This window comes from Esox lucius, chromosome 6 (assembly GCF_011004845.1).
Source record: "Esox lucius isolate fEsoLuc1 chromosome 6, fEsoLuc1.pri, whole genome shotgun sequence".
NCBI classification, from domain to species: domain Eukaryota; kingdom Metazoa; phylum Chordata; class Actinopteri; order Esociformes; family Esocidae; genus Esox; species Esox lucius.
The window spans coordinates 25,399,042-25,421,580 of NC_047574.1; the positions used below are offsets into that span (position 1 = coordinate 25,399,042).

The 22,539-nt window shown below is 45.5% G+C and overlaps 1 protein-coding gene across 5 annotated transcripts in view; it reads right to left on the bottom strand.

Moving 5' to 3' along the window:
• tjap1 (tight junction associated protein 1 (peripheral)) overlaps positions 1-22,539 on the bottom strand; it is a 73,226-nt gene that overhangs the window by 6,753 nt on the left and 43,934 nt on the right. For 2 of the 5 annotated variants that reach the window (XM_034292550.1, XM_034292549.1), the window contains 5 exons: positions 16,874-17,035; positions 11,581-11,647; positions 6,380-6,409; positions 4,113-4,220; positions 3,790-3,873 (listed from right to left, as the gene is read on the bottom strand). In XM_034292550.1, coding sequence (XP_034148441.1) covers positions 3,790-3,873; positions 4,113-4,220; positions 6,380-6,409; positions 11,581-11,647; positions 16,874-17,035 — 451 coding nt within the window. Of the gene's footprint in view, positions 1-3,789; positions 3,874-4,112; positions 4,221-6,379; positions 6,410-11,580; positions 11,648-16,873; positions 17,036-20,077; positions 22,239-22,539 lie in introns of those variants that run through there. The other 3 variants (XM_029120281.2, XM_029120279.2, XM_034292551.1) reach the window with 2 other exon arrangements.

A 22,539-nucleotide genomic window follows, 5' to 3' on the forward strand; every position in this document is an offset into this window, starting at 1 on the left:
AACACAAAATATGAATGACATAATATGTAGAGAAAACATTTCACTCACTAATGTTGACAACAGCTGCGGTATCTCCCGAATCTCTTCATTAAGAACAACTTTAAAAACCTGCATCTCCCTGGTGCTGACAAATCTTTTGTGACTTTTAAACAGCCTCTCACAGGGGGTATTCAGGCCTTCATGTCTAACACAATCATTTAAACCTTCCCTAATAACCAAGTAGCAGGGACTGTGCCCTCGTATCTCTCCGAAGGGACTTTGTGGCCCCTATCCAAATTAGAAAGCGGCTCATCTTAGTGGGATACGAGTGAAGTCACAATTGTCAATTGAAGTTCCAGATTATTTCGAAAAGACCTGCTGGGATCCCTGAATGATTCAATCCCTGTGTAACACCGGCTAGTGACACTAATGCCTGGCAGACTGGCTGACATTACTGGCTGTCTACCGCTCAATATGACTGAAATAAAAAAAAAAAGAATAAAAAAAAACTGGGGATCTATCTCAATCTCAATCAGTCTTGTGAAGGAGATCGTTCCCTGCTGCCCGTTCCCTGGCCACTAAATGTCTCCTTGTCCCAGACTCCCTTTTCACAGGAACAAATAGCAGAGATAACGAGGAGAAGGGGAAAAAAATAAAAATCTCACCTCCAAGGAAATTGTAACTGAAGGAAGACGAGAAAGAAAGAGAAAGTCAGTAGAGAGAGTAAAGAGAAAAAAAAAGGCCTGCATCCAGGACTCTTCTATCAGGGTGATACTGGCTTTGACGAGGCAGGTTGGAGGTATCGATTTGTGGAAAATGGCCAGAGAGAAGAGGCGATTCAACAGCCCCCGCAGCCCGATGCCCTAACGATCCTGGTGAGCAACGATCGGCCCGGACGCCTGGCTCCCCCTTCGCTTCCTCTGTTTGACCGGGGCCGGATCAATGCCACAGCACAGGGCTAGAAGGATGACCCTTACTCTACCCCGACAGTCAGAAAGGTTCATGACACAGACCCACCTGAGCCCAATTACGTACCGAGCACTAACAAGCTGCCAAGTGTACCGGGTCATGACTTGTGACGAGCGTCCCCGGATCATGTCCAGGAGAACGCAGCGGTTGATACGCTCGTGTTATAAAACCTTAAAGAAGTTTGCCAAAGAAATATGCGCTTCACTCAGTGAGTCATAAACCATTTAGGCGCAGTCCGATCCTTTAGAACAAGGGTTCTCAAATCTCTCATCAGGGACTGTCAGGAGTACCACATATTTTACCTAATCCAGAACTAGCACACCTGATTCAACACGTCAAGCAGTTACCACACCCTTCATTAGGAGAATCAGACCAGCTGCTTTGTGAAACGCCCACTGGTTACCGAGGAGTTGCTGGAGAACCGCTGCTGTAGCGCATGGAGTGTATTGTCATGGGCACTGTAGACAATCCTTGTAATGCAAATCTTTGGCAACGGCCATTCACAAGCAAATTTAAAACCTACAGTCGACAAGTACCTGGCACAAACCCACTGGATCCAAAAGCTGAGCTTTTTTTATCTTTCTCGTGGAACAACCAGGGGGCCGCAGTGTGAATAGGAGCTCACAGGCCCCCAATCTGCACTAGTGATTAGCCTCAGGAACAAGCCACTCCTGTCACTCGTTACACTCTACTTGTGTTTCCTTAGGCAATCATCAGAAGCCACCTAGTCTCCCACAGATGGCCGCCGCCCGCGTGATAAGGTCATTAGTATACGTGGCTACATTTCCGACCCCCTTCCAAGGAGTCATCCCAGAGGATGACTCAACACTGTCTGTCTAACCGGCATCCTGTTTGTCTGCCCGCCACAGCGTGTCTACACTGGACGATCTTTTCCCCGGGGGGGGGTGGACTCGGTAACCATGGTTATCCGTGTTTCTCCAGGCGTACGGTTATCCTCCTTGGCTGGTGTTGTGTTTTCCAGTCTCCCTAACCAACTCTCTTCTAATGGAGGACGGCCATGGAGGGGCTGTCGCCTTCAGGTCAGGTTTTTGATTTCCAAAAACACATCCACTTCAAGGCGCCTTTTCATATCGTCATAGAATACCTCACAGTCACAGTTGGACTTGAATGTCAGAACCAGTACAAGAACGACCACTTTCTGCCCATTACAGTGCCTCTCCATCCAGGTCCTGGATGGAGCGACTTTGTTGGCAGAGGTTGACTACGGCAATGCCAAAACCTCTCAAATGCCCAGATGCCACATGTGGAGGTAGTTATTGAGCCTTTAAGTTGCATGATGGCAAACAATTACTTTTTCCAAAGAGGCATGTTTACAAAATCTGCCTAGCAAGGAGCCAACATAATGTATGGGGGAAATTGCTGGCTCACTTGTTGAACCCATGTACAACGCACACACAAGCACACGGATTCAGCAAGTGTTTAGATTGTCTAACCTGGATCACTTTGACCACACGAAACGCTTCCCTAGATTGCAAACAAGCGGATCATGAAACAAGGCCCGTGAACGGATCCGCAGCTTGAGGCATGATGCTCCCCAGCAGTCATACTGGCCGCCACACGTACAGTAATGAATTACACCAGGATCCTGCTCAGATGAATTATACATCCTCCCGAAATAGCCCTGGGTCCTGGCTGCCAGTCACAGCCCTGCTGGCTTGCGCATCGGCTGTAATAGTCCTCTAGGGACCGGCGCATCAGGAATCAAGACACCACCACCGAGTCTAACGCTAACTGACAGTGTTAAAGCAGCAGGTTGGCCCGTGGCTCAGTGGACTGGAGAAAAGAACCCTGAATCCCTGAGCCGCGCCTCCAAACAGTCTCATTAACTAAAGAGGAGGGCATTGCTGGAGACAGGTGAGGAAAGTGTCATCCAACGGCAACACAACTAGCTGTTCATTCAGTAGAAGGTCTACTATTTAATTCAATCAAGTAAAATGTGTGTGCAACTGTAGGTCCAGTGTATTCATAATAATAACATAATCACCAGATCACTTTGTCTATATTGACAGCTCAGCGGTTAATATCAGGTTATGAAAGCGACACCCAGAGCAGAGGAGCCCCTAATGTTCGAAACAATTACCACAGAGCACTGACTTCTATTTATGGAGTAAAATTAAGGGCAAAATAGGAATGTAATTGATTTTACATTTAATCAAAGAGACAGATTAAAAGCACAAAGCTTTGGTGTCAATGGATTTGTTTAATCATACAGACTTCAAGCCCTTTGTTGGCTCATGTACTAATTACCCAGCAGTCTCTGGTTAAATAGCTCATGATGAAACGACTGTTGAACTCCGTGCCTCTTGATTGAGAGAGATGCCGGTAGCGCCGAGCCCCCTCCAAAAAAAAACTGTCCAGTTCTCACCCCCCAGAGGTGACAATGGGGACAGAGGCGCTTTCCGGTAAGCCAGAGTGCATGGCTATAAATGACAGCTCTAGACCATGAAGAATTCTGTTACTATACAGCGTTCACACGTGCACCTCTTGGTGTTGATTGGCCAACCCGCAAACATGAAGTCAAGGAGCTGTGATGACGCGGCCAGGCAAACCTCTTTTTTTGGTTTTACCCTCTCCCTCTTTCTACTCTTTGTTTCTCTCTGAAGCCAGGGTCGCACGCAACAAGTAGAAGAGCACCGTAGCCTTTTTAAAGGTCACCCGGGCAACAGCTCTCCCCCTCTTTTCTCCCTCTCTCCCACGTCAGAGTGTGTCACTGCGGAGTGCAAAACACGTTCAAGCTTCAACAGCGTCGCCTCCATGAATGGAGGGTGTTAAATTCATGAGCTTCCATCCTCCCCGCAACACTGTCAGAGACATACTTACATCTGCAAACTTGTGGTTTCTGAAATGGGACTTGTTGCACTTCAACAGCTGCACGGCCAAATTGCAATCTTGCCGATAGCGCTCCTGTCAGGAAGAAGAGAACGAGGGGTGAACGGGCGGGGAGAAGGAAAAGCATACAACATGTTACAAAAGTCCACTTGAATCAACCGGGACATTAGTCACATCGCACTCAGCCTTCACTTTGTCTGGTTCTGTGGACACGTTTAACAATCAATTCCACACACGCAAACCGGTTCTACAGTACACATACAACTTTACATCCACCATGCAATGACTCAAAAGGACAGTGAGAGAACACCCACGTTCAGCTCCTCCAGCTTGTCAATGGTGTTCTTGGCATCCAGGAGTTTGTTGGTGAGCTCCACTATCTCCTGGTCCATGGTCTTCTTGTCCCTCTCCACCTTACGGAGCTGTGGGAGAGAAAGCGTTAGAGGGTAGCCTCCTGCGCCATTCACGTCGGCGCAACCGCAGCCAGCTAAGGCCACATTGGCGGCTATACCCGACAGTTAATTGCATGCACTCATCGATTACAGTCAAAGCCTGTCCCCTCCGTCTGTCCCCTCCGCTGGCCGACAGCAGAACAGGCACAAAGGCCACTTCTGTTGCCATCCACTACACTCAACTAGGTGGTTGGAGAGGAACAAAAGCAGCACCGGCGCGGGATGTTCCTGTACATAAACAGATCTATAGCCCATTATAGGAAGAGACAAAGGGTGAGCTCAAATGGGACTGCGTGATGGGAACGAGTCTTCCTAAGAGTGTAGTTATTTGCCCTCACACATGAGAAATGTTTAGGGGAGGAAAAACTGCCTGTAAATCTGGGCGGACAAACAGCTAAGCAGGTGAGATGTGGATATGAGCTTAGTGGGCCACTGAATCCCTTTAGTTAACAGACCGGTTTTATTGATAACCAACAATGGTTTCAAGAGCCATTCCGTTCGCATCATCATTCATCTGAGATCTACTTTGAGCGGAGAAGTCCCACGTCGCAAAACCAATCATTAGTTCAGAAGACACAAAGGTGACACCGATTCTAGACAGTAGAAAGACAGAGCAGTGCATCACCCCACCCCAAATGACCTGCCACACACTTCCAAGCTCATTTTAGTTGGGATTGGCAGTGATCTGTCTGAGACAGGGTTAGGGCCCTTTCAGACTAGGTGAGATGACTTTTCTTTTAAGTGTGTTTTTGGACACGCTCTGCAATTTCATCGGAGTGATCAAGGTACTGGAGTGCACTTTTAAGATTCAGCCTACATATTGTGGTTGATAAGGCAGCAGCCACAAACTACACATGTAGAACCTGTTTAAACTACAAACGCAAAACAATACAAATAACCACAAAAATAAGGCCAAATGAAAAATGGGCACATTTCCCCTTTAAGAGAGGATTTCCCCGTTGAAAATTGAAAAAAATAAACTGGTTCTCCCCGGGCTTTGGTAGGTTCTCTCACGACAAATAATCCCCAAACCCCTGAGCTGGAGAACTTCCAAACCAATTAAGGACGGATACAGATGCTGTGACTCTGTACTTGTATGAGTGTGTCTGCCTAGTGTGTGTGTGTTAGGGTGTGTGTGTGTGTTAGCAAGCAAGCACAGGCCCAGATGGTAATCATATTAACACATCATCATGCATTAATATTGGCCACAGGCTCATTAGAGGCTCCAGTGGGCCCACTGTGAGAGGCTTGAACCTGCACTGACACCAATCCCACTATCTAAGAGGCGCCCAGATCAGACCTGCGGTTGTGTGCCTCAGCCAGCACAATATCAACTTCATTATTGGTTTGTGTGCCTAGTACAGTGTGTTTCACTTGGGGAGGCGGTCCCTGTAGCTGGCATCTCCAATATTGAATGTTAACTGAAGCCGGCATGGGACTGGGCCCTGGGCAGCTCCATGCAGTGCTTTCAAATCCAATCCTCAGAGACGGTATCCTCACTACCGCTATATCACACCTACTAGAGGAGAGGAGGCTCAATCTATGAGTTCATAGAGAATCAGTGAGAAGTTACCAGAAACAGACTGAGACCCAGATTGTTGCTCTGGCTCCGCTGTCTGCCATGTCAATAATAAACCTTCTACCTACAAGAACAAAGCTCAACAGAGGGGCTGGGAGGGGGTGTGGGGCTAAAAGATGCACCCGGAACAAAGACGGCCAGCTCCTCATTGCAATGCAGAGACGCAGCTCGACCCGGCAAAGGCATAAAACACCGTAGCGGTGTCTACAATAGCAGTGGTGTTGCAGTGCATAACAAGCCTATGCTAACTCAAAATGGAGACGATCGAGAGGTGGGGGACTTGAGACCAAAAAACTAAATGTGGGCACACCTAAAGAAAAACATCCCCAACCCATCCATGCACCAGCTCCACCCCCACGCGAAAGTCCAGAGCCCCAGACTGGAGGATCTAGCTGAGGGATGGCAGTTTGCCGGGATTGAGACAGGAGGACGGAGTCGCCTCTCTAGTTCTGAGACGACAAGCAGAGCTCTAATGACACCAGTAATGAATGCACAGAGGGGGCGGATGGGAACAGGAAGATGGGAAAGGAAGAAAAAAAAATGACGCAACTGCGTAGACCCAGGTCTGACTGACAGCAGCCTGATGATGATGATGAGATCGGCCAACAGCGTGCAGCAGCATGAGGAGAGGGAGAGAAAGAGAGACCGTAGAGAGACAGATGGTGAGAACCAAGACAAATGAACATGCACAGAACACATATTTAGCACGTTCAACGAGATATCTGGGGCTTTGCTTCGTTGGCCAATGAATCTTACGAATGCAAACTCCTCTGAAGCGACAATATTTTAAAAAGGTACCCTTTAGGAAAGCTGTCAAAAGGCATAACATCGTAGTGTGGCGACGCCATTCAACCCCAGTGTGTCACAGTTTGGCGTGACCAGGTGGTTCCAATGGGCCGTGCATAACTGGCCACGCATAACCGGCCACGCTTCTCCCAGGGCTAGAGGGGAGAACGGCAAAGTGGGTCCTTGTCTCATTTCGTGGGCTCCTGCAACCTGACTGAGGTTGAGAACTGAAAGAGCGTTTTTCTTTGATGCTCTGATTAGGCAAAAACATCCTAGTCGAGGGAGAAGCCTGGTTAGGAGCAGCACTGCTTGGCATGTCTCGGAGGAACCATGTCCTGATATTTGCCTCTCTCTCCCATTGGGAGTGACTAATGAGACAATGGTGTGACTACAAATTGGACATCATGTGGGGGAAAAAAACAGCTGTTTTTCTGATGAAATTGATTCATTAGAGCCACTCACAAGACTATGGGTGTGTGTTGGTTGTGTGTGTGTGTTGGTAATGTGTGTGTGTAGTGCCCTGGAGGTCCAGTGCTTCCAGTCACAATCAACCAACCCACAACATGCACTCTGGTCCGATATTCAAAAGGCAAAAAACTGTTTAACATCAATAAAACTCAAGTCAAAAATAGGTTGACATTTAAGGATCAACTGTTAAACTTTTAATAAGACTCAAATGGGAAAAATCCTTTAAAAATAGTCAAGAATAACGACAGAGGTTTTAGATGCTATGAAATATTAAAGTGGACAGCAAGGGATTTGATAATTCACAGGTAATGAAAGATAGATAGATTCAGGGATTCTCTCACGAAAGGACTAGCGAGTTTATCCAAGCACAGGGAACGCAAGGATGGCGATATCGGGGTGGTTAAAGTCCCCCTGGAGTGTGGTTAGAGCGGCTTGTAACTGCTTCGGGTAATGCAAGTTCTTGGGCCATCGGGGGAATAACCCCTGTGTAAATTGTAAATGTGCTGCGGTATTTTTTTATATACATTTTGAATGTTTTATATTACATTTTAGCTTATATTTTACTTGTTTTGTGCCATCTGTGATCTTTTTGGTTTGTCTGTTTTATGTGATTTCTTAACCACTGCACTTAAACTGTATGTGTAAACATGTACAGCTCTGGAAACAATTAAGAGACCACTGCACCTTTTCTTTCCTTTCCATAAAAGTTGAAAAGGATGGTTTTGAGTGAGGAACGGAAGGTTTAAAATTAATAGACCACTGCAAATTGAACGCTTCTGTTCCTCACTCAAAACCTTCCTTTTAAACTTTTTTGGAAAGGAAAGAAAAAGGTGCAGTGGTCTCTTAATTTTTTCTGGAGTTGTACATGCAGGGCTCAGCTTGGTCTCAGTCTGTGTTCCTAAAAAAAAAAAATTGTCTACTCAAATATACAAATGCCATTACTTTGCAGGTTACATTTAAAAGCACTGAAAAAATATATAATAACCATTTTGTTTATAGACCATTTTTGCAGCTTTGCATCACGAGACCGATGTGGACAACCTGGTGCCAGAAAATCTGAGATTTCTCAGGCTGCTAGCAAAAGAGGCATTTACATGACAATATAATTGATAGAAAAGTATTTTGTGGATGTCCTGCTTAAAATAAAGTTTGTGTCAGCTCCGTATTATACCCAATTACTCATCAACCAGTAAAATGTCTATTTAGCAATCTTCTGCAACAGTCAATGTCCATGAGCATTAGAATTTTAGCTAACAAACGCTGCATCCCAAATTTGTGTTGTGTAAACATTTTGCCTTCAGACAGACATTCTTTATAATGCCCATCCTTTCAGTAAAGGACTTCAGTCCAACTACGACACTGCAAGCATGGGGAACATGATTTGGGAAAAGTGAAGGAGGACACAGACATTTCTTTAATGCTACTTTCTCAAAATTAAACATGGCTATACTGAGTTTAAGATAATCTCACGGAAAAACGGATAATGTTACTACGGTCTAGGATGGCTAGCTCGTTGCTAACGGGCAGCCAGGGGAGTTGTGCTCAGATCACTTGACACACAGAGTCGGAAAAGAAAATGTAATTATTTAATTTACAGATTAGCTTTAACTTTGATTTGTCACACAGCTGTCACAGAGGGAACCACTTCCTCCTGCAAAGAAGCCGGCAGATCTACAGTTCATTTTGTATAGGTAATCAATATTGGACCCAGGGCATGTTTGCTTTGACTGAATGTGATTGGACTGGAGATTATGGACGGACGGACGGGGACGGACCCACACACCCCTGTTAAAATGTTCTTGTGATGTAAAAGAATGAGACAAAGATAAATCATGTCAGAACCTTTTCCACCTTTAATGTGACCAATAACGTGAACAATTGAATTGACAAACTGACATCTTTGAGGGTGAAAAATTTAAAACTCACAATAACCTGGTCGCATAAGTATACACAACCTTAACTAATACCTTGTTGAAGCACCTTTTGATTTTATTACAGCACTCAGTCTTTTTGGTTAGGAGTCAATTAGCATGGCACATTTTGACGTGGCAATATTTGCGCCCACTCTTCTTTGCAAAAGCGCTCCAAATCTGTCAGATTGGGAGGACATCTCCTGTGCACAGCCCTCTTCAGATCACCCCGCAGATGTTCAATTGGATCAGGTCTGGGCTCTGGCTGGGCCATTCCAAAACATGAATCATCTTCTGGTGAAGCCATGCTTTTGTGGATTTGGATGTGTGCTTTGGGTCGTTGTCATGCTGAAAGGTGAACTTCCTCTTCATTTTCAGCTTTCTAACGGACACCTGAAGGTTTTGTGCCAAAATTGCCTGGGAGTTGGAACTGTTCATAATTCCCTCGACCCTGACTAAGGCCCTGGTTCCAGCTGAAGAAAAACAGCCCCAAAGCATGATGCTGCCACCACCATGCTTCACTGTGGGTATGGTGTTCTTTGGGTGATGTACAGTGTTGTTTTTGCGCCAAACATATCTTTTGGAATGATGGCCAAAAGGTTCAACCTTGGTTTCATCTGACCATAACACATATTCCTACGTGCTTTTGGGGGACTTGATGTTTGTTTTTGCAAACTTCAGCCAGGCTTGGATGTTTTTCTTTGTGAAGAATATGGGACATTGTTGTCACATGTAGCACACAGCCAGTACTTGGCAGAAATTCCTGCAGTTCCTTTAATGTTGCTGTAAGCCTCTAGGAAGCCCCCCTGACCAGTTTACTTCTCGTCTTTTCATAAATTTTGGAGGGATGTCCAGTTTTTAGTAATGTCTCTGTTGTGCCATATTTTCTCCACTTGATGATGACTGTTTTCACTGTGTTCCATGGTATATCTAATGCCTTGCAAATTATTTTATACCCTTCTCCTGACTGATATCTTTCAACAATGAGATCCCTCTGATGCTTTGGAAGCTCTCTGCGGACCATGACTTTTGCTCTGAGATGCAATTAAGAAAAAGTCAGGAAAGTCCTATTAGAACAGCTGAACTTGTGATTAATCAGAGTCACTTTAAATGATGGCAGGTGTGTAATGACTTCTATTTAACACACACAACTAGATATCCTCAGCGCACACACCTAGATATCCTCAGCGCACGCACGCACACAAATATCCATGCACAGTTTTTTTTTTTATCTAATGGTACTTCCCCCAAAATTCCCAATTGTATGGCATCAAATTTACACTTAAAAGCTGCCTATGGGTCTTTGGCTCTGGATAGTCAAAGATTAGGACATGGGTCTTCTGACACAGCCTCTGCTTGCACAGCCTCTGATGCATACCTTAGTTATACAGTGCTCTCCATGAAACATTTTGTCTTGTGACTTTATATGCAAAAGTCATGTCTAAATAGTGAAACAAAATACGTACACAAATACTAAGGTGACAATTTACACTTCAACCTCACAGTAACTGTTCAATTTGAAATCCACATTTTTCAATAACAGAACCAAAAAAATAAATAAAAAGTTTATAAATAAAATAAAAAAAATCACTGTTCCAATAACTAAGGAGTGGTCAGCCGAAAACTCCTATGTGGTGTTTTTGGTCTTAAAAAGACCAATGTTATTATGCACCCACATTGGCTGTGTTTTGCAGAGTCGCCTAATGAATCATTAAGTGATCTTGCATAAACACTGATTCAGGATTAATTCTAACTTGAACGAAAACGGCGGACATCTCCCGCTGCACTAGACCCCAGACTGCTCTTCGGGGCGATGAGAGTCTCACCCCTTTATACATCGGTGGAGGTACCAAAAGGTGTACGTAAAACAATGTCAAACTCCATACATAGTGATTCGTGTTTTAAAAGTCTGGGATTTGCCTTTGTGGTAATACGTATGCAAAAAGCTCACTCTGAACACAACATCCCTGGTTGTCACTTGGTGGGCTCACGCACACATAGGGAACAGCAGAGCAGTGGACCTTCCATTCTTCCACAGGGGGTTAGCAGGGGCTCGGTTCATCGAATTATTTGGCCTTTCAATGGACTCAATTCCCTCTGTGCTTTTCCCTTGTAGTCTGCACCGCAGACCCTTCTGAATGAGGTCTGGGAGCACAAAAGGCTGACAGGTGTGGAATAATGGCATAACGAGGTACAGCTTTGGAGAAACCACAGCTGCAACGGATCGGCTACTCCCCAATAGAGAATAGCTCCAATGAGCTGATATATGGAGAAAATGTGGGCCATAAAAGCTTGCTAGAAAGACTGACCATCCACGACATAAGTATTGTGTTAACAATGTTTTGACACTACAGCAAATTTTAGAGTTACATTCACTTTTGGAGTAAAGCAAACCTACATCTAAGGTTCTGATGGGCTAAAGCAGGACTAGATCTTTTCAGAATATCTATTACAAGCCCATAAATGGACGTCTCTGAATGGTACTAGATGCGCATTCTAAACGTCACCAAAAGACGTACATGAAGCGCTCTTGCTCAACGAACACCGGTAAATAAGTGTAGAGTGCAAATGGAAGTTGAACAGTTACCAGGGCGTGAAGCTTCTCCTCCAAGTCCTGGTTGGCCCTCTGGGAGGCGGTGTAGCTGTTCTGCAGTCTGTGGGGAGGGAGCAAGAAACAGAGGGACTCAGTAATTGTGTACAGAGCCGAGAGCACCCAGATAAAGGACATTGGATCTACGCAACCGCTGAGACCGAGATGAGCCTGCTTCTATGGAACAACACTGCAGCGACAACGGGAACAACACGCCCACTTCATCTCTGTTTGTATTTCGGTGCAATACGCCTCAAATCATAGTTTCAGACGATGCGGTCGTCACGTTCTCTAGTGTCTCGTATCGGACAGCCGTCAAATAAACAAACAAACTGGCAATACAGATCAGAGTTATTGCTGCAATAAGGCGCCAGAAAATGGGCACATCCGGGAGTTAAAGTATGCATGCTGTTCTTTTGGCAGTCATCTATATTTAGTTTATTTCCATTTATATTAAACAGCAGCGTGGCGTGAATCCTCTCAAAAGCACTTAATGAAGCCATCAGAGTTCCGCTCGCTCTCGTTTTCAACGGGTTAGACATTCTGCACAAATTACAGGAGATGGTAGAAGAGGACAGATGAGTCTGACCTAAACCCATTTCAATAGGGCCAACAGCAATTACTAACCCACTGCCTCCAAAATCAGCTAAATAAATTCCTCTCTAAAATGAGAGGGGTTCGATTTCAGGCAAATGCAATTGTGACAGGGAGGAAATTCAAAGGGCTAAAGTAGCAAACAAATAAAAGGAAAAAAGGAATTCTCCAACATTGCAGGAAATGTTAACTAGAGGCCCTGCAATTACAGTGGGGAGAACAAGTATACGATACACTGCCGATTTTACAGGTTATCCTACTTACAAAGCATGTAGAGGTCGGTAATTTTTATCATAGCTACACTTCAACTGTGAGAGACGGAATCGAAAACAAAAATCCAGAAAATCACATTATATGATTTTAAAATAATTAATTAGCATTTTATTGCATTACATAAGTATTTGATCACCTACCAACCAGTATGAATTCCGGCTCTCACAGACCTGTTCGTTTTTCTTTAAGAAGCCCTCCGGTTCTCCACTCATTACCTGTATTAACTGCACCTGTTTGAACTTGTTACCTGTATAAAAGACACCTGTCCACACACTTAATCAAACAGACTCCAACCTCTCCACAATGGCCAAGACCAGAGAGCTGTGTAAGGACATTAGGGATAAAATTGTAGACCTGCAAAAAGCTGGGATGGGCTACAGGACAATAGGCAAGCAGCTTGGTGAGAAGGCAACAACTGTTGGTGCAATTCTTAGAAAATGGAAGAAGTTCAAGATGACAGTCAATCTCCCTCGGTCTGGGGCTCCATGCAAGATCTCACTTCGTGGGGAATCAATGATCATGAGGAAGGTGAGGGATCAGCCCAGAACTACACGGCTGGACCTGGTCAATGACCTGAAGAGAGCTGGGACCACAGCCTCAAAGAAAACCATTAGTAACACACTACGCCGTCATGGATTAAAATCCTGCAGCGCATGCAAGATCCCCCTGCTCAAGCCAGCACATGTCCAAGCCCATCTGGATGATCCAGAGGAGGAATGGGAGAAGGTCATGTGGTCTGATGAGACAAAAATAGAGCTTTTTGGTCTAAACTCCTCTCGTTGTGTTGGGAGGAAGAAGGATAAGTACAACCCCAAGAACACCATCCCAACCGTGAAGCTTGGAGGTGGAAACATCATTCTTTTGGGATGCTTTTCTGCAAAGGGGACAGGACGACTGCACCGTATTGAGGGGAGGATGGATGGGGCCATGTATTGCGAGATCTTGGCCAACAACCTCCTTCCCTCAGTAAGAGCATTGAAGATGGGTCGTGGCTGGGTCTTCCAGCATGACAACGACCCGAAACACACAGCCAGGGCAACTAAGGACTGGCTCCGTAAGAAGCATCTCAAGGTCCTGGAGTGGCCTAGCCAGTCTCCAGACCTGAACCCAATAGAAAATCTTTGGAGGGATCTGAAAGTCCTTATTGCCCAGCGACAGCCCCGAAACCTGAAGGATCTGGAGAAGGTCTGTATGGAGGAGTGGGCCAAAATCCCTGCTGCAGTGTGTGCAAACCTGGTCAAGAACTACAGGAAACATATGATCTCTGTAATTGCAAACAAAGGTTTCTGTACCAAATATTAAGTTCTGCTTTTCTGATGTATCAAATACTTATGTCATGCAATAAAATGCAAATGAACTACTTAAAAATCCTACAATGTGATTTTCTGGATTTTTTACATGCTTTGTAAGTGGGAAAACCTGCAAAATCAGTAGTGTATCAAGTACTTGTTCTCCCCACTGTATTTACAGAACGTATCTACAGTAAGTATTGATGTTCAAACCCTGATTGTAGATCCGCTTTATCATCATCAACATCCATCCCGCTCAGTGTATAACGGCGAGCCAAAGCAGAGAGGTGTTGGAGTTGGACATTTCAGGGTACTGAAGCAAGCCACACTGGGGTCTTTCACTAAAGCCTATTCAGTGACTAACTAATGAAAAATCTTATGAAAGTCAACTCCCTTTGAGACTCTGAACAAAGAAAGGTAAAAACCTGTATTTGAAAGGCGTAAAAACTTTATCAGCAAAACTAATTCTTTCCATGCCTGAAAAAAAAGCCTGAAATCCAATCGAGGAAGTGTAAAAAGCACACCTGTCGACAGCTTAAGGGCTTGTGATCACGGCCACGGTAGTTAGTCTGTGGTGCACCAGGGCCCTAGCCCAGTAATCTTATCCCCTCCCTCCGCCCAGAGCCATACCACCGTGCTCATTTGACCACGCAGATGTGAGCATGTTACAATTACCGCCGCCCACGGGCCAACTAGCCGTGGGATTGATTCATCAATCCAGCAATATTGCACGCGGACACGCACTGGTGTAACCTTGCCCTGATTACAACCCAGATTCAATGACACCAAATGGCCACAGCGTGGCCCGGTGTGTGTCGGCGTTGCTCACGTGCATCAGCCGGGTTTATACAGCAAAACATCTGGCCATGAAAGGCCAGCATCCAACAGCGACGCTCCGTCCCAGTAACACCAGGCGTTCTCTCTGCAATCACTGTTAACTCACAAATCAAAATGAATAAGCACACCGCGATGGAATTCAAAACACACAGAGCAATTAGTGGCTTAGATTGAACAGTACTGGAGCCATAAACGAATCAAACCCTCAAAGAGTAAGTTCTACGTGATGGCCGCACCTGGTTTGGGTTAAGAAGAGGGGGGGGGGGCCTTAATTGCAACAAAGGGCTTTTCATTCGCAGAGCCATGTCCTCCTCATGCCGATGTAGTGAGATCTCTGGAAACATTTGTGTATTAGTGTGACTTGGTGATAATCAGACAGCATGGAGGAGTGGAGCGCTCTCATTAACCGACGGTAATTCGATTGAGCCATTATCTTTGCTGATGCGACATTGGGCTGTGCGACCGTCTCGTAACTGCAACTCAGATGGACCGGCCCATCCGGAATAGCCTAGGCCTGCAGCCTCACTGACATGATGGAAATGCCGCCGAGATAATTGAAAGTGACTGACTGCTTGGAGTGAAAAACAGGAAGAAATGCCTCCTGATTGAAGATAAAATGGAATTATTGCTTCTGAATTGCACACAAACGCACCATGCGCGGGCACGATTTGAAACGAGCAGCCATTTGGTTTCCCAGGGGTCTTCATGTAAACAAGGGCATTTTCACAAGCCCGCACCCCAGAGCCAACTCATTTCTATATGCATGGCAGTACATGAGTAAAACTGTGTCTCGACGTCAATACTTTTTAACTGGAAGATAACGCTTTTCTAAAAAAGCGAAAATGGCACATTTGCATATAAAGTTATGGGAAATGTGTCAGAAAATCATTTATATTCAGGCAACATGTTTAAACACTGAACAAATGTGTTGTGCTTAAGAGACGAAATGGCAAACATTATCACCCACAGCAGGTTGAGAAAACGTGCGGCAGCCAAGTTGTGTTTAGCAGCCATGGACCCGTGTCCCCTTTCTGGAAGAGTTTTAGTCTGCTCGGCGTGGGGGAGGCCAACCTCATTGATCATTACCATGTCACCTCATAATTACATTAGCTTCAAAAACTCATTAAAGCGAGAGAGTTTCTGGTGTCATTAAAAGATGGATCATACAAACCACACTGACTGTCATTTTGTTACCTTTTTTTGTTTAGCTGCAATTACATTGACTAATTGGGAGTGGTAAAATGTAAAAATGTAAAGATTAACTGTTTTTGGAAATCAAAGCTTGCATTTTCCGGCTTTAAAACCAAGCTTTTAAATTAAATCCGAAAATGCAAAGTGAAAATGCATGTAAATCATTATCTAACCACAGAATTAAACTCAGCTGGGACTGGGGGCTAGCTATCTTCTCCTGAATTAAACTCAGCTGGGACTGGGGGCTAGCTATCTTCTCCTGAATTAAACTCAGCTGGGACTGGGGGCTAGCTATCTTCTCCTGAATTAAACTCAGCTGGGACTGGGGGCTAGCTATCTTCTCCTGAATTAAACTCAGCTGGGACTGGGGGCTAGCTATCTTCTCCTGAATTAAACTTGATTGACAAGCAGATATGTACGAGACGAATTAAAAACTCATTGCTGGAAGGCGTATCATCAGGGAAAGCAAACGGAACACAAATTTGCAATAAAATCCTTAACTTTCAATCAGGCGCTTGTGAAACAGTGGAAAGACTGAACCATAAAACAATAACAATAAAAAAAAAAATCCATCATGTTATAGAACAAACTAGAGAAAAATGACCTTCAGGATCTGTCTGTTTTCACTCAAGATGGGATGGGGGCCCAAGCAGACGGAGACCTGATGTAGTCACTAACTAGGGAAGGATGCAGGGGACAGACGACAGCCCTGGGGCAACATCCTTCCAATGAAAAATAACACCATGTAATACAGATGGACACGTCACAGATAAAACAGAATTCACATCCTGGCATCAAACCATTTTCCATGTGTCAGAAACTTAACTAAACTCCCACCGCAAACCCTAGCTCAAACCAAAACCTACACGCCCCGCCTCGCTCAACAAAAGACGACGCCTGGAGGTTACGCTCTGGTGAATTCGAAAGCTTGGATCTGACTCATACAAAATAGATAGCTGGGGAAGGTGTTCATTTCATCGGCGAGGTGTGAGGGCGGCTGAACATGGTGTAAGGGGCGGGAATATTAACGGTGTTAGGAGACGTCCTGAGTGCTTCACCTAACACCGACAGTAGGCTGGGGAAATGAAGGGGCCTGAACGAGTTACCTGCGGAACTTGTCTCTCATCTTCTCCAGGTCGTCGCGCGTGCGTCCCATCTCCCCCTGCATGTAGTGGCGGCTGGTCTCAAACTCCGTCTCCATGGCCTCCATCTTATGGGTGGTGTGGGACAGCCGCTGGCGTAGGTCTTCATTCTGCTGCTGCAGGATCCTGGAGGTGAAGGGGGGGGGATAACGACGACAGTCACCACAAGTGGAGCGGAATGATTCGCAGATATTGTTTGACACACTGTGTAGCCTGACTGAGCTAAACAGAACTACAGCCACTGAACCAGGGAAGACAGTTCATTAGCAGTGAAAACCACTTTTGACTGAATGTTAGCAAATACCTTCATGTAGGACAAAAGAAAAAAGTGATTTCTTTTAAATAATAAACGCTCCAAAATCGATAGAGTTAAATCGGGAAACATGGCGGTATGACAGTTCTCCCCACGACAGATCAAAGGGAGAGAAGAGGGAAGCAGAGGAGGCACATGGTCATCCCCAGGCGAGAGCTCAGTGTCTGGGGTGGCTGCCCACCTGTGTCTGGGCCCCGGCACCCTGGAGTGACGGCGGAGTTGAATGTGAGCAGCTGTCAGGATGCCGGGGGGTGGGGGGGACCAGCCGCTGTGGGATGGGACACATCTGCTATCTGCCCCAAACCCGCGCGTCGCACCAGGCAGGATCCTGCCACCCACTCGCCCGCAGTCGGCACACGGACATTAAAATCACTGTTTTCCCTGTGTCCCCGGGGGACCGCTGCCGCCACTGCTGGTTAAACAGAGACCTCAGGGTTTTCTACCACTCACTTATCCAAAGCCTGAAGAAAGAGGGCAGCTGAGAAAGGAGAGTGGACAGGATCAGAGGAGCAGTGGGATTGCGGCAGAGCTAACTTAGGTTTGGGGTATGACTTTGACTATTGATTTGGCAGACTGGGGGCCACATCAAACTGCATCTAGGGGCGATGGCCTGCGGGATGATGCGACTGGGCGTGACCGTAAGGAATTCAGTAGACCCTTCCATATGCTGTCTTGTCACTCAGAGCATGAGGGTAGTCCTATTTTTGAAGTTTCAAAACATACACATAGACTAAACATGCAGACACATCTGCCCAACAGAGTGGCTCAAGAAAACATCCAAGATGAATGTTATTGCTGGTGAAGGAGGGACCAAATGTTTTACCTTTTAATACACACAAGAGTACACCCTCCTCATAAAATGTGGGTTTTTAACTCCTTCAGGACCCATGTTTAAGTAACAGAAGGGAAAAAAGTGATTGGCTGTCTGTTAGTACATCGCGGTAACACAGTGAAAGTTTACATGAATTAAGAATGTACGCATGTTAATAAATAAAATCATAAATAATATTATTTATTACTTTAATTTGTAAAGAGCTTTTTTTTTTTTTTACATCCAAGGCTCTGAAATGTAAGTATGCACCAAAGACCATGATCAAGCCTTTTGACCAAAGGAACGTGAGCTAAGATGCTAATTAGATCTCCCTGATAGGCTGTGTTTTAGAAGCCAAGGTTCTGCCTTGGGCAACAGAATAGCAAGGGGAAATTAATACATTCTACTCAGTTGCAAATATATTTATTAGGATGCCTATTAGCGCCAGCCAAAGCAGCAGCTACTCTTTATGGCATCAGCGGAAAACATTAAACATAGATAACACGCAGAATTGTGTGCTCATCTCCACACAAACCTCATTGTACATGAGATGTTTTATTTTACATTAAGTCATTCTTCTGTTTGCTTGAGAAATGGGAAGATTTCAGGGAGGCCTGGATCTTATTTGTTAAGGTCACTCAATTGTAAATTCGAAGACGGTGAAGAAACCCCTGATGGCATGTCTTGTGGGGTACCTGAGCTGTGTTATTTTAATATGTAGAAAACATGGGGCACCTGAGCTGTATGTTATTTGAATATGTAGAAAATGTGGACTCCACATTAGTGATATTTCTCATCATACAAGAAATATAGTAGTCAACCCCCAACCAAAACGAGATGCATGCTCGTTGTTAATGCAATGTGTGCTCCTTTGTTTTGAGCAAGCCGTAGTGTAGCCATTTTTTTCATTGCCACATTGGAACATATTGCTGAACAGTAATAGAAATTGCAAGGAAGAACGTCTGGTCTTCTACAAGTTTGTCAGTATAATTTGACCACCAGCTAATGTCAGTCATAGGGGTTTAGCATGCTGAACCTGTTCAAAGGTACCGCCTGGCTGTAAATTAAATATTCACTCAGAAAATGTGCGAGGGTACTGGTTGGTTCTTGTTTAATAGCATGCACAACAAGCAAGCTTCCTTATCAATTCGCTAGGCCAGAGATTTTGTAAGTAACCACGACAGTTTGGGTTTGTGGCACGGTGCTTTAGTAAAAATTAAAAAGATCATGATTTGTTCTCTTCCATATAGGTATATCCAATCAGCAGTGCGTACTCCCTTCATTGTCTGGCCCAGTAACCGGTTTATGTTAACATCTCCCAACGTAGACATTTCGGTTTCCATCCAATACTGTATCCAACATTTCACATAAAGACATTTCCACTCAGCAGCAGAAAACAAATATAGGTTTAAAATCAGCCTCCGTCCTGTACCCACACGGACAACGCCTATTCCTGCACAGCTTCCATTTCACTAAGCATTAAATCATTGCATTGGTTGGCTGGAACGAGACTCTGCATGAAAAGGCAACTCCACCATGATGTCTATTCCTATCTTTTCAAAAAGGTATTATATATATTTTTTTCAGATATCGCAAAAGTTGTTTGAATGCACTAGATTTCATGAATCATATTCGTTAAACAGCTTATGTGTCAGATCAGAAAGAGTATTATTACCAAGTAAGTTTCACAACATACAAGGAATTTGTTCTGGCCGTTGGTGCAAACATTTATACAAAAGGAATAAGGGAAAACAAATGGACTGAGCATAAAAATAGAAGACTCTGCATTAATAAATTAGAAAATAATAGCTAAAAAAATATATGTAAGGTGTGAGATTTAGTTTTGTTAATGAGCAATCAACCAATACACCTGGTATATTTGATTTGATATTTGAAGCTTCAGTTACTACAATCTACGCAGTGTGTGTCTATGTGTGTGTCTATATGGCGGCTAAAAGTATGCAGTGATTAGCAACAGCACCGCAGAGCAATTGCAAGGCAGAACGAGCATGTTACAGCATAAAGGGGTCTCGGAATTACAAACCTGAGTGCAGAGTGGTTTGGCTGCATCCGGGCTATATTACCAAAGACCCTAACAGCCTGGCCCATTGAGATGCTCCACAAGAACCAAAAGAGAAGTGGAGGAGAGTGGCAAAAGCATATTGAGAAAATAACTGCAATGAGAGCCAGGATACTCAAGCATTCAAGTCATTTGAAAAGAGTGGGACTGAAAATGGACTTTCAAACACATTCTAAAATGCTCTTTATTTTTCAGGATAAGGTATGCACCATTCTAACCTGAATCATAAAAATTCTCACTGACGTAGCCAGGAACGTATTTGCCATTGGTCCACATCGGACAAAAACGACAGAAGACTGGAAAGGCCGTGGGCAACAAAGACAGCCGTCGGAAGTCTATTTCTAACGACGTGCTCAGCCATCACTGTCGCCCCTCATCTGTCTTTCGCAGGGACCACCCTGCAGTAGTCAACAGCTGACACTGACTGACAGTACAACATGTACGCGTCTGGAGATAAAGGCTGGAAGGGTGCATTTAGTGTGTCCAGGCAACTGAACAGACAGACACGGCATATGGGGAGAGAGGTAAACAAAAACCTAGGATAAAATGAGCACGGATGAGCACGGATGAGCACGGTGCGAAGAGAGGGCAGAGGCCGTTTAAGAAGTTGCTGAGGCGTGGCAAGGCAAAACAATTCTGACAAACTCCCTGAAGGACCACATTTCTAACTTTCCAAATGTTATCCATTTAGAGTGCTCAAAGGATGAGGGAACCCGAGAGAGAAGGAAGATCTGTCTCAAATGTTACCTTCATCCCACTGGTCAGAGAAACTTTGGCAGAATACTTATTAGACAAATCCGAGATTCTTGACAACACCGTGACAAAACTCCATGGCGACGACCGATAGGGACGAATCCCTGGCCCTCGATCTTCGTTCATTGAGGAATTCCGGGGAAATAGTGGGCGACTGGGCAGTAGTAATTGAGAGTGGCACAGAGCTCAGGTCCAGTTGTATCCAGTCAGTCAAACAAAGGTCATTTCCCACCGAATCATTCAAACATCCCACACAAGAACAGGGGCAACTCGGTCAATCAATTATTGCCTTTGAGCCACAGAGCAGGTTATGCTCCCATTAACCGCCACAAAGAGGGAGAATCCAGCTGTTCTTAAACTAGTGCAAATTCATAAACCACTGACTGCCCACACACATGGATAGTTGTGTGACAGAATATCCACCCGCTGGCCAGGTCGCGACTTGTAACCCGACACTAAAGGTCACTTCGACGCGGCCTACCACGAAGATATGCAGCGCTGGGCTGGACTTCACTTTGACGCGGCCTACCACGAAGATATGCAGCGCTGGGCTGGACTTCACTTTGACGCGGCCTACCACGAAGATATGCAGCGCTGGGCTGGACTTCACTTTGACGCGGCCTACCACGAAGATATGCAGCGCTGGGCTGGACTTCACTTTGACGCGGCCTACCACGAAGATATGCAGCGCTGGGCTGGACTTCACTTTGACGCGGCCTACCACGAAGATATGCAGCGCTGGGCTGGACTTCACTTCGACGCGGCCTACCACGAAGATATGCAGCGCTGGGCTGGACTTCACTTCGACGCGGCCTACCACGAAGATATGCAGCGCTGGGCTGGACTTCACTGCGATAAGCTAAAACAAAACTTAAAACACGTCACGCAGCGCCGCATATTGGTACTCCTTCAGGACAAGTGGCCAGAGCGGAGACAGGAGAGCTGAAGGTGGGGGGGTAAGCATTGCAGCTGTAATTAGAAGCAGCCATGGCGGTCCGTCCATGTACTAGTCCCCAGTGCGGCACTCCTCCGCACACACGCAGGGCTGCTCTGAGTTGTCATTGGCTGGGTGGGAGCGGCAGGGGTGGAGGGATGACAGACTGGACTGCCGAGGCTCGTGGGGGATGGGGGGGTCCAATTGGGAGACACCGGCGACCACATGGGTTCACAATTGGCGGGGTGGGGTGATGGCGTTAACAGTGACAAGCCCCCCCCCCCGCACCCATCAGGCACCAGCTGGGATCCTTCATGGCCACGTGAACCCTCCCTCCCCGCCATCTAGGAGCTCCTGACGAAGGGGCCAGGCGGCAGAAGGTGGCCTGCACCGCCTCCCTCACCCCAGGAAGCGTCTAGACTGGAGCCGTCGGGGCACCTGGGAAAGGTTTGCGACAAATGCTGGGTCTACAAAGTTCATATTAAGGTCACAATATCGTGTACGTCTCCCTACATGACTAGGTTTTCCAGAAACCCTAATTGGATGATTCTGGATGTTGTGCTAATTTTCTGTGCATCATTTTCTGAAAATCAGGGCATTTTAGGAGGAGTTGTTTAGCAATCCTTGTAAAGGCTGAGCTACACTAAGCGGAGGAAAGGGGACTGGTTATGAAGACCTACAGACACAGAAAGCCATTGACCACGCCACACACCAAGTCACATTCGAGGTCACCGTTCTC